We start from the raw sequence: 17,842 nt of genomic DNA, 5'->3' as shown, positions 1-17,842 counted from the left end.
CCTTCCCCCGCAGCTCCTGGCAGCCAGACTTTGGGTCCCAGGAGGTAACTGCATCCTCGTGTCAAGGACGGCCAAGTCTGCGCCATCGGTGTGCCATGTTCCTCGGCCCGTCCTTGCCTCCGTGCTGGGCAGTCCCCGAGAGCTTGGATGGCTGAATTTCCCTGGCGTTCCTCCAGGCTGGAATTAGCTGGAGTTCAAGAAAAATCTTACCCTTGGTCATATAGTTAAATTAAGTTAATGTGCAGCAACTGTTTACTTGGCTTTTCTTGAGTCTCTGAAAGGGTTTTGCTCCCACTGCAGTGAGATGGAGGGGAAAGTTGCCGAACGGGAGGAAGGGAGTTAGCGAGAAACCCAGAAAGCTCCACCCTCCCCGAGGTGCTCGTGACACTTTGTCAATAGCCGAAGACGGATGCCCAAGGTCCTATTACCTGCTCCTGGCTTTGGTTTGTGAAGGTTTTTATTTCCCCTCCGATTTTGTTGCCGAGTTGCATCCGGCCCTGAGTGGATAATAGAATTTCATCGATAGACTGAGAAGGTGATATATGTTAAAGCACTTAATATAAAGAGACTTCTACAGGAGCCCAAATTCAATTTGGCCAATGAACTCAATTGCAGGCGTTATTGCATTCCAGGAGAAAGACCAACAGCATTTATACACATTACTCTGCAAATATTTATGTTCACGTATCCCGTGATGTCCTCTTCACCCTTCCTCCCTTCTGTTGCCCGACCCCCTAATGGGGAAGTTCGGTTTTGTGTTTGCTTTTTAAGATGGCTTTGAATGTAAATAATGTTCCACCAGTCAGCAGGATCTTGACAGCTGGTGAGTGTCAACTTATTTAAAATAAATAGCCTCTCGAATGGGAACAGCCAGATAGTGTGCTCTCCACTTTGGCATCTTTTAAATTGTCTCCTCCTTGTAACCCAAACCTCAAATCATTTTGAAGGGCAGTGAGGAGGATTCCTCCCTGTCAGGAGGGCTCATCCATCCGTACCACACCACCAAAAGTGAAAACCCGCAAGGGAAAAAGAACACTCACACGTGTCCTTCTGGCCTAACCCAGGATTGTTTTTCAGGTTTTTGGCTCTGCAAAAAGCAGTGCAACCCAGAAGCCTCTCTCCCTGGTTTAGGTGGAAAGAAAAAACACTTTAAAATGGCTTTTCTTTCTCCTTTCAGCCCCTGGACTGCAGGCTGGGTTACATTCACAGCCCTGCTCCGGGGATGAATGAGCTGCTGTCACCTTCTTCAGCCCTCTCAGCCTCACTCCGGCCACTGGCAATGGAAAACCTCTGCTGGAGCGACCTCCCAGCAAAGCGATTCCTAATATAACTGCTCTCCACAAAGGAGCAGCGCTCCTTCCGTGGCCCAGCCATTAGAAGCTATTTTTACCTGCTTCTGCACGCACAGATGGGCCAGAAACAATCCAAGCTCAGCGCCCGTTATGCTTTGCCCAAAAGATTTGCTCCCTGTTTTTGCTGAGCTGCCAAAACTGTTGCAAAGAAGCAGGTAAAAAGTGGGTAAGTCATGGCCAGGCAGCTGCCGGAGCGTGCTGCGAGCAACGGCTGGGATGACAATAGAGAGATGGAGAAGAGTTATTCACGTTTCCCCGAGAGCTGAGATCAGTTGAAACATCGTTTTCCTCAGGGATGGAGAGGAAAGAGCTCCCTTCAAACACATCATCCCATGAGACTCATTAAAGGCTCATCAATTACAGTGAGAGCAAACAATTCAGGGGAAAGCTATCATAAGCCTTCCTTTGGATGGCAGTCATTAGCAGCTCTCTGCTGTGCTGCCTCTCCCCGTGCCAGCTCGGGTGAGCAGAAAGGGGAGCAGGGGGGCACCACTGCCAAGCCAGTGATTGGGGGAGAGCAGGAGCCTGGTGGCCCCGGAGCCAGCGGGAGGGGACCAGGTCTCCACAGCATCCCTGGGGTCCTGTGGTCATGCTATAGCATCCTCACGGTGAGCATGGCATGGAGATGAGGGCACAGGCTGGACTGGAAGAAGACTTGGAAAGGAGGTGGTGACCTACTGTTGTGGCCTTATGCCGCCCCATGTCCTCACCCAGGCTGGTTTTTTGGGGCAAGGCAGGATTGGGTCACGGTGGGAGCTGGGTGAGAGGCGCTTGGGGATGGAGCAGCTCTCTGGGTCTCCACCCAACCATTCGTCCAGCCCTGCCCAGCACAGCAGCAGGGTCACGGCATCAGGCTTGGGCGGGGAGTGCCAGCACCCCAAAGCTGGCTCAGCCCCATGGGGAGGGAGAGGGATGAAGAGCTGCTCTCTGCCTTTTTTCTGCTGTACTTCCCTGCCCTGCAAAGCGGAGCTATGGACAGAAAAGAGGTTGTGAAACACATAAGGATCCCTGGAAGGAAAGCTAAGGGCTGGCATGGCTTCTTAAAATTATTTGAAAAGTCATTATTAATGAAAGCACAGGGACAGTGGCTGCTTTCCCACTCCCAGCACGGCTCCAGCAGGTTTGCAGCACTCATCCTTGCCTGCACCCCCTTCCTAAATCTGCACTCGGGCATCTCTCTTGCACGCAGGCTTGGAACCAGACATCTCTCCAACCGCTCACCACTGTGACCTCCAGGATGCTGACTGGGAGAAATGCAGGGACGGAAAACTGTTCTTTATGGCTAAACAAAAAGAAAAGGAGAAAAAAAAAAAAAACAAAGAAGGGACACTTAGCTGTAAACTTTCCCTGGTGCTCTAAGCTCCACGGTGTTCCCTGATGGAGGCATTGGCAGATTGCTGCCGCTGCGCCACTCTGAGGCAAGGCAGCAGCTGAAAGACCTGCACTAAAGTGAACTCATAAATGCTCCATCATGCAAACGATAACCCCTTGGGCCACACAGTGCTCCAGCCAGTTTTGCCAGGAATGGTGTAAGCCAGTTTCTGTTTAATGCAAAATGCAGTTGTGAGCACCTCCTAACAGCCCAGCGCAGGATTAGGGTGTCCCCTGGCCACGGAAGGTGCTGTAGATCCTACTGGGTGTGTGCTGGGGCTGCTCTGCTCCAGACTGTGCCCCACCACGGCTGCATCCAACGTAAGCTCTGAACGCTCAATGAGAAACAGCACCATCACCACTAGCCTTGACCCGTGAGCTAGAGAGAAACGCTTCAAGCTCTTCAGATCACCTCTAGAGCCAAAGAGACCATATTGCAACCAGCATTTTGCTGGAGCAGGGCCATCGCTGCCTTTTGCGGGACACAGCGCAGGTGTCTGCCCCACTGCTGCTATTTAGACCTCATTGCTAAGTAGCTCCTAACCTTTCCCCATCCTCTCTTTCCTCCGATAACCGGCCGCCCGAGGAAGATGAGCAGAGACAAGCAGGACTGGCAGCTCCCACCCAGGGGACTGGGCTAATGTCATTTACTCCAGTCTCCACCAGCTGGATCCTGGCTGGGGAAAGGCATTGTACACAGACAGTCAGCAAGCACACGTGCTTGGGCTGGAGGCCCAGAGAATGAGGCAGAGAAGCCTGAAGAAGGGGTTAAAGCCGAGCTGCCAAGCGTGAGCAGCAGGGAGGCCTGGAAGCAGAAACCTTCGCACAAAATGGGGTTGGCAATCAGGGCTGGCTGAAGGCGCTCGGCTGTTCGCTATTAAATAATGCAGCCTGATTGATTGGGCTGAAAAGTGCTGTGTTGCGGGGTCAGCTTGCTGGGGTTATAGTTCTCTGCTTAGATTGATGATCCTCAAAGGTCGAATTCAGAAAGCAATTCCCCGGTAAAATTGATCCTTTGGATAACAAAACTTTTGCACGGTGGTGAAGGGCCGAGTGGTGAGAAATATAAAGTGACCAGGGCACAGTCAGAGTGACCAGCTGCCTCTGCTTCCTCATTATTTAATTTTCCTTGTTTACACTGATTAGGAAGTGCTCTTCTCTGGGAAGAGCAGTGTCTCATCACCGCTACATGCAGGGGACATCCCTGAGCACCCACCCCGTCCCTCTGGAAGAGGAGAATACAGGTGGATTTGTAGGGACAGGAGGCAGCTGAGTGCTGTCCCTGGAGCTGATGCTCAGCTCCCAGCCCTCCTCAGCAGCAAGTGAGCAGCTTGTGCGTACACGTGGGCATGTCTCACTGCCTCCTGCATGCATCCCCGCCTTGCTCTCCTGGTGGTGAGGAGGCTGGGTCCTACTGCTTTGGTGGAGGGTTTGTAGCTGGAGCCTAATTAATAGCCAGTGGGTTTCACCCTTCTCTCTGGCAGCAGCTTGGAGCCGGCAGAGCATCCTGAAATGGCTGCTTGGCCCTCAGCGGGAGATGCCAAAAGCAAGGATGTGCTACAGGCTGAGAGGGGAGGACACCCCAGGGTGGTGGTCACCCATGGCTGATGTCCCCACTGTGAGACTAGCGAAGTCAAGGACAGGAGCCAAGCGCTACCCTCCACATCATCCCAGACTTCAGAGAAGACAAAGGGGATTCCAGACCCCACCTTCCATGCACCTCTGGGGTACAAAGGGTACCGCAAGGGAGCTGGGGATTTTAAGGCTATGGCCTGAAGCTGACTCCCATCCCCACAGTCCTGCCAGCAGTAGGAGAGAGGAGAGCTGCAGCTTGCAGAAGCTGTTGCTCTGATGCAGCCTGGGCCCAGAGCGGCGGTGGTGAGGCTCTGACCTGCTTTAACCCACGATCTTGCCTACTTTGCTCCTGTCTGCTCATTTTGAAATGAGAGAAGGAGGCTGTGCTGGGTGGATGCTGAATAATTTAGAGTCAGGCTCTGCGGCACATCAGGGCTGAGCGTGGCCTCTACCAAAAGGCTGGGATGGAGCAGCCAAAATCCTTCCTCACTGGGGGCAGAGGGGATACAGAGCAGCTGAATTACAGCATCGCTCACGTGTAGGTACCAGCCAAAGCCACTTCCTTCTTCCGGATGCTCAGATTCACGGCTTGCTCCCAGAGCACTGATGCTCAGAGGCTGTTAGTGCTTTCAGCCGTGATGCAGCATCCCAAGCTTTCATCACCACACAAGCGGATCATGCTGAGCGTCCCTGCTTCTGCTCTATGGACCACATTTTCTTCCTTCCTCCCTTACAGAGACTGCAATATTCCTTCCCCTGCTTAGTGAGAGACAGGGCAGGGTTGTAAGACATTGAGAGGGACCTTTCATCCAGCTTATGCTTAGCCTCTGAGCGGGGTTTGCTAGAATTAAGGACAGGGAGGAAAGGAGGAGGAAAAAAACCATCATACATGAGGTCAGCTTATCCAGCCATGCGTGAGGAGGAGCACAGCAAAGGTGGCCTCAGCGGGTCAGGCAGGCAGCTGGGGAGCATCTTTGGGGGCTCCAAGGGAGAGGGGCAGAAGCATCAGGAGATGGCAGGCATGCATCGTGCCAGCCGCTGGGAGGGACCCGATTCACGGCTCCCAACCTAATCCAAGTTGTTTATCCCAGTGCAGATAGAACACGAGAAGAATCAGGCCATGCTTCCTCTCTCTTCCCTGCAAGCGGTTCATTCTCCTCAGCATTTTATCTCTTGTGCAATTAGCCCTGTAAAACAAAGCGCTGCCCCATCAGACTTCTCTACAGAGTCACATAAGGCACAGCATTACCATTTTCTAACGGTTCTGATTCTGAAAGTGTAAATTATCGCACAAAGCAGTGAAAAAACAATGGGCTGTACTAGGGATCCGTACTCTGGAATGAAATGAGAGGTTTTGGTCCCTGAAGTCTGTCTGATGGCCTCAACTTGGGCCTGAGAGTCACTAGAGCCACGTGTGAGTTATGGGCTCAGCCTCCGTGCTCTGCACAAGTCACCTCCAGAGTCTAAGCAACAGGAATTATTGTGCTCAGAGATAATTATTCCCTGCATACTGCACTACGGCTCATTAAAAGTTTGTTAATGTTTGCAAATTGCTGAATAGCGTTTTTCGTTCTTGCCTACTCCGATGAGGTGGGGACTAAAAGGCAGATTCAGATGGTGACGTTCTCTGTGTTATTGTGGTCACAGCAGGCTGGGGCTGCACTGCACGTAGGGAAAAGCATTTGTGTTGTGCAACTTCACACCACAGGAGAAAACCCTCTTGACTTCAGCACGCCATGCAGGGGTTAAGAGGCTGAGTCCCACCAGTGTTATCTATACTTTTCCATCTAAAGCTTGAGACTGTCTGCACTGCCTCCAAGTAAACCCCTATATCGGAGCGAATCGCTCAGATTTCTGGAAAAAAAAAATGTGTGACGCCTTCCTGGAGTCTCACATGGAGATATTGACTTACCATGAAATGGTCTGTGCTGCTGCAGTCAGATGTGGGAATGAAGTATCTCTCATCTTGCAATAGAGGCTGCAGATCCACCTTGGATGAGGATGTGGACATCGTAACCCCAGCAGCAAATACCTGGGGAAAACAGCTGAATTGAGTGAAAAAATCCCGCAGAAGGAACAGGAAAGGGGTAACCATCCCAGCTTCACCTCTGCATTTTCATGCACACAGACAACTCTACACCAGGGACAAGCGATACCTGATGGCCCTTCTCCTGTCTTCCTCTTCCAGGTGTAAATGCAACCTCCACGCTAACCTGTGCACCTTCAAAGAAGGCAGCCTTCAGTGCGAGTGTGAGCACAACACCACAGGGCAGGACTGCGGCAAATGCAAGAAGAACTTTCGCTCCAGGTCTTGGCGAGCAGGATCCTACCTGCCTCTACCCAATGGTTCCCCCAATGCATGTAAGTAATCCGCAGGGAGCTGGCCCGGGGCACACTCCCACCTCAGGCTGCACAACATCCACAGGCTGGAGCAGATTCTGATCTCGTCCTTCTCCATCCTGAATCAGTGCAGGATGCTCAGCTTTGAAAGGAAAGTGGGTATTTACTTGGGTCCCGGTACACAGGGAAATGAGAGAGGATCTGGGTGGATGCAGAGGTGATTTGTTGGCTATTGGTAGGTGAGTGATGAGTCCAAATGATGGCTGAGAATAGGAAGGATGTCCTTGGGCCAAGGTACAGGTCCATGGCTTTGTGGCAATGCAAATTACTGTCCTTTGAAGAAGACATTGCTTAACCACAGTGGAGCATTGGCTTTCAAGTAGCCCACAGGCTCAGTGCTGGTGCTACTCAGCTGTGAGAGTGCAGGTTGCTTTCTGGATTGCTCTCTGGATCCCTTATGTCAGCATTTCAGGCAAGCGCCACGAGCTGCAGTCCCTCTGCGCAGCTCCAGTCTCATCCAATTGCTTTCTGGAGCAAGGCACTGACAGAAGCAGAGGCGTGCAGATGAGATGAAGGATGCATACCCACCATCGTTCAAGCAGGGGAATTGGGGCAGGAAACATCACAGATGGGCCGGTTTCTCCTGGGTTTCTGTCCAGGCCACGTTAGCAGACTTGTTTAAATGTCATGGAGTAACAGTAGCCACTCCAGCCTTTCAAGCAGCGGCTTTTAGCATTACCAAAGAGAATCTTTTCCTTTCCTCCCCCCAAATTTTTTTAAAGATTTATGTGCTTTAAGATGATCAAAGCTGAAATTCAGGCTCCAAAGGCCATGACAGGAATGTTTTGTGTGCCAGGGATGGTAGATGAGCAGGTTCTTTCAAAGGGAGCGAGCTTGTCAGCTCCCACCAAGCGGCTGCATTGCTTCAAAGGAGCCTGGGAGAATTTCTGGTGTTGACAGGCACAGACATGCTGTTCTCTCTCTTTTTCCCCCTTCGTTCCTTGTGTCTCTTCCTATTTCTCTTTCTCCTCTGCTTGCTCTTTTCCCATTCATCTCTCTTCCCTTCTGTCACTCAGCCTTTTCCCTCTCCCTACCCTACTCTCTGCAAACTCTTCTGTTGCTTCCTCCTCTCCCCACCAACACCATCCTCTTCCTCTGCAACAGAGGCGGTTCTTTGAAGCCCTCTCCTCTCGGTGGTCCTACCTCTTCCATCACTGGTCCAGTCCTTTATATTCATGCAAGGCTGAGATTTGCCATGATTTATCTGCTTGTTACAGCAGGGAGGATTGTGGCCATTAGTCTCGCAGGTGCTGAAAGCCAGAAGCTGGTCCTTGGGTGGCTTTCAACTGTTTTCAGGTTTGAAACCTGTGGCTTTGCAGAGTCCTGTTAAGTGAGTGCTGCAGTGGGAAGGGTGTTCGACTCTTCTTGCTCATGGAGAACGGCCCTAGATGCAACAAGCAGGTTTAGACCCTACTTAGCAGAGTAAACCTCAGAAGATGTGCTTGTCCTCTGCTGGCCTTTAATGGTAGGTCAGGGAAATGCCCATCAGAAAAACCCATCAGTAAAGGCAAGCTGGTTTTGCTTCCCCAAATGAAAATCTGAGCTGCCAAGACAGCACTATCAGGTCGCCTTTATGGTTTGACAAAAGATGTTGTAGCAAATTGATATGCCTATGGGCAAGACCCCCACTAATTAGCTGCTGTTCTGTCCCACGTTATGTATCTGTTTCATCTCCTGCTGGTATCCAAGCTGATGGCATCCTGTTTCCAGTGACCAGGCTTCTTCTTATTTTTTCCAGGTGCAGCTGCAGGCTCAGCCTTTGGCAGTAAGTAAAATATCAGCATTTCAGTTATGTTTTAACACCTCGGTGCATGGTCCTTGTGGATGTCACTAAAAAAAAAATATGGTTATTTTCTGTCCATTATCATTTTCCAGGCAATACGTCTTCCCTAATTGTGCCTCATTTTCTGTCTTGTCAAAGAGTCTTATATTTTCTTCCTCTGACTTCAGTAGCCTCATTTTGCCTCTTCCTCTGGCATGGTTTCCCCCCATGAGGTTCGTTAGAATGGCAGCCGGAAAGGAGATAAAAAAAGACTCTTCAAAACCACCAATACTCGCTGTGAACTTTCCCCGCCAGTGTTGCAAAATTCTGCTCTGAGAAGGAGCTGGGTTTGAATTATTTGGCACAGCATCCAGTCTGGGTCACCTTGGGCTATCGATAAAAACCCATCTATAGAGTGTGTGTACATCTGTATGTACATGTGTATGTATAGGAACATATGTCTGTGAAGTGTTGGCAGCAGAGACAGCAGAGCTCAGCGGGGATTGCTATTAAAAGATTGATGGTATGGTAGGACTCCTTATTTAACAAAGCTGGAGGTAGTTTGATATCAAAGAGCCTTGAGTTTTGGGTAAGCAGAAGCCTGGGTTTGAATTTTGTGGCTCGGAATTACCTCCAGAAGAAACAAATAGGAGAGCTGAATGAATAATGAATTCTTTGGTTTGCAGGCAAGCGGGAAGAATTGGAGGAGAAATGGTTTCAGAGAAATGCAAATGCAATTAAGAAAAATGCACCTAATTGAAAAGTGGAGGGCAGTTTATCTGGGTAAATGAACCATATTTAGATTTTTAGTGGTTAAATTTAAACGGTTAAAGATTTCAAATAGAAATTAAAAGTCTCCCTCAGGTAATTTAGGATTAGAAAAAAAATTAAATGTTTTAACAGTCAAAAATATTCTTTGCTTTTCTGTTCACAACCATGTTGATAACTCTCTCTCCCCCACCCTTACCAGAGCTTGGCATCCTCAATGATACCTTTGTTTCGCTGCAAAATGTTTCTCATCAAAATTTTCTGCTAGGGAGAAGCTGGGGCGGTGCTGGGAGCAACGCGCAGGAGGTGGACAGGAGGGATTTGTGTTCAGGGCCAGTTAAGGAGAGATTATTTAGCCCACATAGGAGACTACAAGTGACCTAAATTAAGTATTTAAACTAGCTCAGAGCTATTACGAAATTAAGCATGATAATCTGCATGAAGCAGTGGGACAAACAAGGACAGGAGGGCAGCAGGTGTAAGATAAGTAGGAATTTGTGTACTGGGTATTATTTTAGTTCAGGCTGTTGTTGCAAGCACAGTGGTGTGGGCACCGCACCTGGGATCGCTCCCGCGCGGCTCCGTGGGCCTTGCTGATGCTAAGCCATCAATTAACTCACCCCGCTGAACGAAGGGTGCCCATGGAAATTAATACGTGCCAATGGTATGGGTTGGTTTTGGTGATGCCAGGTAGTTGGCTGCCTGTGGGATGGTGAGAGAATAGTGCTGGTTATGGAGCTGGGGTAGGTAAGGCTCTGCCATCTGGCACGTAGACATCGGGCAGCAGAAGCTCACCTCCCGGCGGGGAGAGCTGGGGGCTCCTCTGCATCTCCCACCCACTCTTCACCCCATCTCTACCCAGGCGTGCTTTTGTTTCCCTTTTCAACTTAATTGGTAATTAGTTTATGACAGAGCTGTGAGCATTTAAGCCAATATCTACACCAACAGGGTAAGCTGATACAGGCACAGGCTCCGGCCCCTGCACACATGCACGTGCTTGCTACATCCAGCGTCATCAAGCCACCATCGCCTTAATCCTCTCGGTGCCCCAGTTCTAACTGCGCTGAGAAATGGGTCACCAGTTCAGCGCCAGCAGCGGCAGCCTCACGGGCGTGTGGGCTGCCAAGGAAACCCTCTGTTCTCCCCCAGTAAGTGCCTCCCACCTCTTCTCTTTGCTTGCTAGCGTATGAGCGACCGCAGCGGGTTACCACTGCAAAAACCACCTCTGCAAAAACCACCACCACTACCACAACGCCCACCACCACCACCTCAACCACCACCACCACAACCACCACCGCGCCCCTACCTGCCACCACCACCCAACCAGGTGGGTGCCACAGTCCCTGCCTTGCTAAGAGGGTCAGGATGCCACCACCAGGCTCCTCTTTTTGGCCGCTTCCCATCCCGGCTCCTCTGGTGATGGTGGGGAATGAGTGGGATTGCTGTGTTGGTAGCCCTCGTTATCTGCTCTGTAGGATGATAAAGGAACATGGATAAAAATCACCCTGACCCCGTTCACATCTCCCAGCCTCTGGGCCATCCTGGTTTGCTCTTGGATTGAATAGAGGGAAGGACACTTTGACACATGTAACTCAGGCTGGGAGCAAACATTATGGTTCCTATAAGCAGGGAGCCAGCCACAACAGGGCTACGTCAAAGCCAAAAGACAACAATGCCATGGGTTGATGCCCCTCACCACCTGATCTCACGCTGCTTTCAGTCTGTTATCATCAGGGCAGCAAGAAACGAAGCCAGGACTGGATGCAGAGGAAGCAACGCTTTTCCCTTTTTCTCTCAATTTTGGTTTCTAAAAGTAAAAAGTTTTCAAAATCCATCCCTCCTAGGGCCACTTGGCAATGCTGTCCTGCACGGGGCTGGCAAGAGATGCTCTCTTACAGCTCCCGTCACACGCAGAGCAGGAAAGTAATGAGGCTTTACTGTCCCATTGCAAAATTAAACCACATACCCAGTGAGGGGAACTGCACCCCATCCTGCTCTAGTCCCTGATCTCTGACACAGGCAGGAGAGTTGCCCCTGGAGAACTTGCTGGGTGCTGCTCCCAGACCTCGATGGAGAAGCCTGGGTGCTGCTCTGCCCCATCAGACACTCACTCAGGCAGAGAAGCTTTCCCACGAAGCAAGAAGCTGCCAGGGAAGGCTGCTGCCGCCTCCTATGACTCACTAGCAGACTTAGAGCATCCCAGAGGCTTTGCTAAGCCATGCCAAGGACGGGCCAGCGGGTAAGCGGAGAAGCTGGCTCTGTCTTTGCTGGCTCTCCCAGTCCTGCATCAAGTCGCTGGGTGCAGACTCAAGGACAAAATGCAGACTGGATGCATCTTCAAGGGCAGTCTTCCTAGAGCAGAGCTGCACTGTAACATTCCTCAGGCAGCCCCTGTGCAGGAGCGCGTGGGGCTGGAGCTCATACACACGCCAGAAACACCCTTTCCTAATTTATAAAGCTCCCCCCTGGAGAAAAACTTTTATCCTTTTTCTGGGGGTTTCTCCTTCCCTCCTCTCGTGAACAGCATTCGCTTGTCTTTTGGAAATGAGCAGATAAAACTTAACAGCAGGACATTTTTTTTTTTTAAGCTTCTCATGGGGGAATTAGACACGCATTCCTCCCTTTGCCGTGCTTTCTGGGCCTGATATTTCCCAAGAGGACGTTTTACACCCACAGTATGTTAGTAACAGTCTGTCTGGGGGAGCTGCCAGAAGCCAGTCAAAGGGATGAGGAAACTTGATTGCATGTTTATGCAAATCTAGATATATTCATGGAAGTACCCTGCTTGAGTAGTTAATCAGGAAGCTGAGGGTTTAGCTCCAGCTTCCATGGAGTTGGAATGACCCTGAATAAAAGAGTGACGGTCTCTGGTATGTTAAGAAGTGCTCCTCGCCCAGGTCCATGTTGTACGTGTGCAGAACGAGGTTCATCCACCGCTCCTGCTCAGAGCTCAGCCCATCACCATGGCCCCTGCAGTGACAGGGCATCACATCTACATTTACACCACACTCTTGGGCTCACTTGATTTTTATCCATGCTCGCCTGTAGTGACATTTTAGGTCTATAATCTGCACGTGCTGTGTACGTGTGTGGGTGCTGTGTGCAGCACCTATCTTGTGTATGATTTGCAGTGCTCTGCCTTGCTTGTGTTGCACATCTGGGGTGGGCAATAAGTCATCTGTGTAGGGCTGGGAGGTGGTGGGGGTAGTCTCTCATGCCAGACTGTTCTGAGGGAGACATCATGCACCTCAGGGTTTGTTCTTTCTCTAAAACATGCTCTCACCCCTTGCCCCCCAGTCCCCCCATCGTGTTTTTGCAGAGCCGGGTCTCACCCTAGCATGGTGTCCCTGGGGATGGAGACAGTCCCTGGAGGTGCTGCTCCAAACATGAAGGTAGTTAAGGCCTCGAAGAACCACAGGGACCTGCTTTCTTACCTGGGTGGCACGCTGGATTTGATGCCAGAGGTCCATTGTGTGGTTTGGAAACCAGCAGTAGGGAAGCAACGTACAGCCTAGTTTGATCAGAGATGTTTCTTCTTCTCCGGTCCTGCAAAATGTAAAGTATTCCTTTAAATACCGTGGCATTCCCAAGGGGCTGTGAATCTGACTCACCTGGACCTCAGGGGAAACACCTTGCTAAAGAGGTGATCCTTCGAGCTGCCTTTTTGCAGGAGACTCAATAACCGCAAGCTGGGTCAGGCTCCCAAAGTGAGATCCTCTGTCATTACCTCCCTTCTCAATTTTAGAAGCATTAAACAGATTTCTTCTTGCCTTAAAGCCAGCTCAGCCACTCAGCTATTTAATAAAAAAGTCCTGTGAGGGCCCTGCCCCATCCCTGTGCTGTTTCACCCTCTGATTTACACACTGTCTTCTGCCCTTTGAATTTCTGCTTCCCACCATAAGCAAGCATCATCACACCAGCCTCCGAGTTTGCTGCCTCTGTGCCCGTGAGAGAAACACAGAAAAAAACAGGTACTTAAAGCCAGAGCGATGTGTTTTTCCCCTTCTCCTTTGTGCCTCCGCACACTAGTGGGTAGCGGCAAAGCAGAAAGTAGCACGTAGGCTAGGGAAGTAGATTAGATTTGAATTGTCTCTGGGTTGCACGGATCTGCTAGACATCTGCTTCCTTTGGCTGCTCGTGGTGTTTTCCGTGGTCAAGGTGGAGCTGTGGTCATGTTCACAGGATGCTTTTTGTGCCCAGTTGCCTGTGGTGAGAAGGGTGAGAAGACTGACTTTATGGGCACAGTCTGTGGTCTGGAGGCAGTCAAGGCTGCCAAAACGGGTAGAAAGAAGGGAAATCACAGAGTTACCCTAAGGATGATGAATTAAGTGCTATTCGCATTTGCCTCCTGCCGTTCTGTTGTTTCAAAACCTTCCTTGAAGCCTGTCAAATTCTTCCTTGACGGTTGTTACATTTTTCCCACCTTCAAAATGAGCTCCCATTCCCTCTCCCTGGTTTGGAGCAGTTTCAGCAGTACCAGTTCCCCTCTGGGAAAAACAAAACCAAGATGAGTCCTAGTTGATAGCAAAGAGCTCCAGCAGAAAGAGAGGACCAGCAGCCTGGCTTTGTGCAGGTCCTGCAGAAACGGGACCCCATGGTTATGTTGTGAGAAGGACTTTTTCACGGTTCTTCCCCACTACTCCAGCCCTGCTTCCCCCAGTGGTTATTGCCATGACGCGTGACTTCTGGGTTCAATTTATTCTGCTCTCCCCAAAACCCACCAAGACCAGCAGGGGCTGATACAAGCCCCAAAAATAAGAGGAACCCAGTGTTTCCCAGTTGTATGAACTGGGTCTGGGGGTGAAATGCGTCTCTTCCCCCTGCCAAAATATAAACCATCCATTAATGTCCCAGAGCTACAAGGGAAAGGTTCTTGGGATAATAAGCATTAATAATTTTCCTGGCTCTGTAAATGTGATTGAGTGGAGGTGTATGTGAATGACTAAAAAGCAAAATGCCTTCAGGGCTGTTTTTTATTGTCTCTCTAATTAAACCCTTGCCAATTTGCAGAGGGCTTTTTTCATATTCTCTTTTACACCATATTAATATCAATTGGTTTCCACTTTCCAGCTGAAAAGGACAATGTCTATCACCTTCTCTTAGAGCTTGTCATTAAAAAAAAATAATCTTTTTTTTTTTCTTTTCAATTCTGTATTGTTTATCATCCCCTTGATGAGGCTGGGAAATCACATTTCTCTCCTACTCGGGTTTGTCCTTTGAAACTTGGCAAGGATCGAAAGATTTTTTTTTTTTCCCCTCCTCCTCCTCCTTATGTTACCCAACTGGAGCTTGAAATTAATAATATGGCTTTTAAAATTGTATTCCTTGGTTTGTTTTCTAGCAAACCTGAAGCTTGTTACCACTACTGAGGAGACGGGGAGGGGCATGGAGCCAGTGGGGGTGAGGGCTTGCAGGGAAATCAAACAAGCGATCTATAAATTTCTTGCTGTTTTAATTTCCCTGCAGTGGCTCGCAAATTCATAGAATCACCGAATGGTAGAATCGTAGAATGGAAGGGACCTCAGAGCCCATCCAGTTCCAACATCCCCTGCCACGAGCAGGGACACCTCCCACTGGCTCAGAGGCTCCAAGCCCCATCCAACCTGGCCTGGAACCCCTCCAGGGATGGGGCAGCCACCGCTGCTCTGGGCAACCTGGGCCAGGGTCTCCCCATCCTCACAGCAAAACATTTCCTCCTAAGATCTTACCTTGATTTCCCCTCTTCCATCTCAAAACCATTCCCCCTCTTCCTATCCCTGCACTCCCTGATCAAGAGCTCTTCTCCAGCTATCCTGTAGGCCCCCTTGAACTGATACTTCCGAGGGATGAGGAGGGCTTAAAAGTTTGGATGAGAAACAAGGATTTCGTGTCTCCACCCTACGACTCTTGTGCTGCTTCTTAGTGCCCTTATTTTGAAGCAGAGAGGGGTGCAGACCAGTCCCTTGTGTCCTTACGCAAACACACGAGCCAAACACCGCGCATTCAGTGGGGCTGAGAACGAGCAGCTCAGCACATCTCCTGCCCTCTGCATTTGTGCCCAAGGGCACAGCAGCTCCCCATCGCCAGTGGCAGCGTTTGCACTGAGCAGACGTGAAAACCTGCGTGGCACAGGGTTGGGTTGGTTTTGTCCTCCGAAGTTCTGCCCTTCCATCAGAGTGCTGTAGAGCTCCTTGCAGGTTGCCAACTCCCCCCCCGCCCCAACACACCCAGTTAACACAACTTTCCCTTTTGACTGCTGCAAGACTACAGCGGCTTGTCAGCTGCCGCCCCCCTGCAAGTGGGCTCCCCCTCAGCCAAGGCTGGCCCCGGAGCAGAAGGTAGGAGACACGGGTCCGAGCTGGGTCCTGCCAGACTACCAGCTCTCCACGCTCAGCAAATGCTCTCGTTTCCAGTTCTGCATCTCTGTTTTCCATGCATCTCTCTCTTCCTCCCACATGGGAAAAAGCTCAGGGTTTGTCTGTGCCCGACACGCAGCTGGGAATCCGGTGAGGCTGGATTGAGCCTCGGGGTTTAGTCGTATACATGAAAGATGAGGATGGTAAGCGGTAGAAGAGATTGTTCACAACTTGCTGCTGGGGTGAACGGAGAGGATCATGGAAATCCTGTCGTCTCCCGAGACCAGAGTCTGTTTGTAGAGCAGAATAACTTTGTAAATAGATAGGCCTGTGTCATTTATAGCAGAGATGCTTTCTTAAGCATTTAGTTGCTACGTGTCTCCTGCGTGACTGCTGCTCCTGGTGGGGACCCTGGGAGGCTTCTCATTGGCTGTTGAGGCTGAAATTTCTCCTCCTCAGGGTTCCCACCAGCACATATGCTTCGGTAGTTGCCTGTCGCTGTTCAGCTTCTGTTTCCCATCTGAGATGCCTGTAGCTCGCTCCAGCTGTAGACATTAGCATCCCTTCCAGAGCAGGACACAACTGTTGAAGCTGGGCCCAGGACACAACCCAATGTTTGGAAATACTCAACTAGGGGGGCAGAAAGTGCCAAAATTGATGCTCTTTGGAATTGTTGTAGGTTTGGGTCCATCTCTGGACACGGAGGGAGACAAAGTTGTATATGATACAGTAACAAAAGATAGGTCTGCACTAAGGCATCAGTGCCAGGTGATGCCAACAGTCTGTACTGAACAAGAGGGGCTTCCGAGTCTTGACAGTGGTCTGCAGATTTAGCTCCTCTCCACTCTTGGGCAACATGATGACCACGTGCCAACACTCACTCATCCAGCAGTTCTCACACTCTCCCTCCCTTAGGGGTAATTTTTCTGTCTCTCTTCACACTTAAAGGCTCTAATTTCCAGGACACTTTGTCTTTCATTCCTGCTTCAACACATCAACCAGATATAGCTCCAGCAACCCACCCCAGATACCTGCCTAGAGCTTCCAGTGTTCCTTTGCCACCTCTTTAAGCAAACAAGAGGAGGATCTCTATTAAATCTGATGTTTTCTCTAACTGACACCTCTGTAAGCTGTTGAGCGCCCACCAAACGCAGCAGCACTTGGACCCACGCTGAAGCCACCAGACCCTCCTGAGAATGTTCGAGGTAAGGCCCTGCCCGTTCCCAAGGATAGGTCAGGACAGGTTTTTCTCCCAGTGCCTGCAGGTCAGGACAATGCACTAGTCCTCAGCATATCTTTTTGGAGATGTGTTTGGGGCTGGGGTGTCCCTGGGTCCCAGGAGAGCCCATGGGTACCTCTCTCAGCTCCTTTGGGAAGAGGTTTCTTGCCACAGGGCAATAGGCACACACCTTCCATTGGCCAAGATAAATTACACAAGATTGATGGGGCTGATCAGCTGCTCTGGCCCAATGGGAGGCTCCTCTGTCCTGAGGAGGTCATGGTACCACTGCAGCATGCCCACCTCCTGCCATTGCCAGCACTGTAGGGATGCGATCACCACCAGGGAGATGGAGCCAGCAATGCCTTCCCAGTGCCTCCCTGAGCACCACAGCACTGGCCGAGGGCTTGCATGCCCCAAAAAAACAGCGGGACCCATTCCTGAGTACCCTGTGGGATCTCAACACTGCTCAATCTTGCACCTTCCTGGGGTTCCTAAAGCACAAAACACCCCGAGTACCAAACCCCATCAGCTTGATTTGGGAGCAATGGCCTTTACCCCCAGTGCCCCAGTGGTTCTGCATGGGGACAGGGGTCTGGCTGGCAGCACAGCCCTGAGGGCGCACAGTCGCACCTGGGGCAGCCCCTTACCCTGAGGAATTATCTCAGCCCAACCATGCTGGGCTGGCCCTGGGAGCCCTCTCCCTACCACAGCACTCAGATATGTTTTATCATCTCGTGTAGCAGCTCCGAAGAGCAAAGCAGGGCGCACAGCACACTCTGCAGGCAAGAGGCACGGGAAGAAGCCAGGTATGTGCTGGTGGAGATGAGCTGGGCTGGAGCGGCGTGTGCTTGGCAGGACCTCGTGGCAAGCCCTGCCAGATACCACCTCCATAGCATTTGTCCTCTTAGCTGTACTCCTAGCAGCTTTTAGGGTGCCAGTTGGCGTGACCTCCATAAACCAAGGCCATGGCCAGCAGATAAGTTTTTTAAGCTGTTCAGGCTCGTAGATCCTTATCTTGAATAACCCAATTCATGCCACTAAACACGCGTATAGGGGG

The 17,842-nt window shown here is 50.6% G+C and overlaps 1 protein-coding gene across 5 annotated transcripts in view; it reads left to right on the top strand.

Annotated features, from left to right (window-relative positions):
- Window positions 1–17,842, top strand: part of NTNG2 (netrin G2) — a 52,969-nt gene that overhangs the window by 28,481 nt on the left and 6,646 nt on the right. For 2 of the 5 annotated variants that reach the window (XM_054084555.1, XM_054084554.1), the window contains exons 4-10: window positions 6,487–6,659; window positions 8,437–8,463; window positions 10,412–10,555; window positions 13,131–13,199; window positions 15,471–15,545; window positions 16,694–16,768; window positions 17,526–17,591. In XM_054084555.1, the coding sequence (XP_053940530.1) occupies window positions 6,487–6,659; window positions 8,437–8,463; window positions 10,412–10,555; window positions 13,131–13,199; window positions 15,471–15,545; window positions 16,694–16,768; window positions 17,526–17,591 (629 nt within the window). The remainder of the gene's footprint in view (window positions 1–6,486; window positions 6,660–8,436; window positions 8,464–10,411; window positions 10,556–13,130; window positions 13,200–15,470; window positions 15,546–16,693; window positions 16,769–17,525; window positions 17,592–17,842) is intronic. The other 3 variants (XM_054084556.1, XM_054084557.1, XM_054084558.1) reach the window with 3 other exon arrangements.

This window comes from Cuculus canorus, chromosome 19 (assembly GCF_017976375.1).
Source record: "Cuculus canorus isolate bCucCan1 chromosome 19, bCucCan1.pri, whole genome shotgun sequence".
Taxonomy (NCBI): domain Eukaryota; kingdom Metazoa; phylum Chordata; class Aves; order Cuculiformes; family Cuculidae; genus Cuculus; species Cuculus canorus.
The sequence above is the reverse complement of the archived record's forward strand: the minus strand, read 5'-3'. Positions and strand labels throughout refer to the sequence as shown.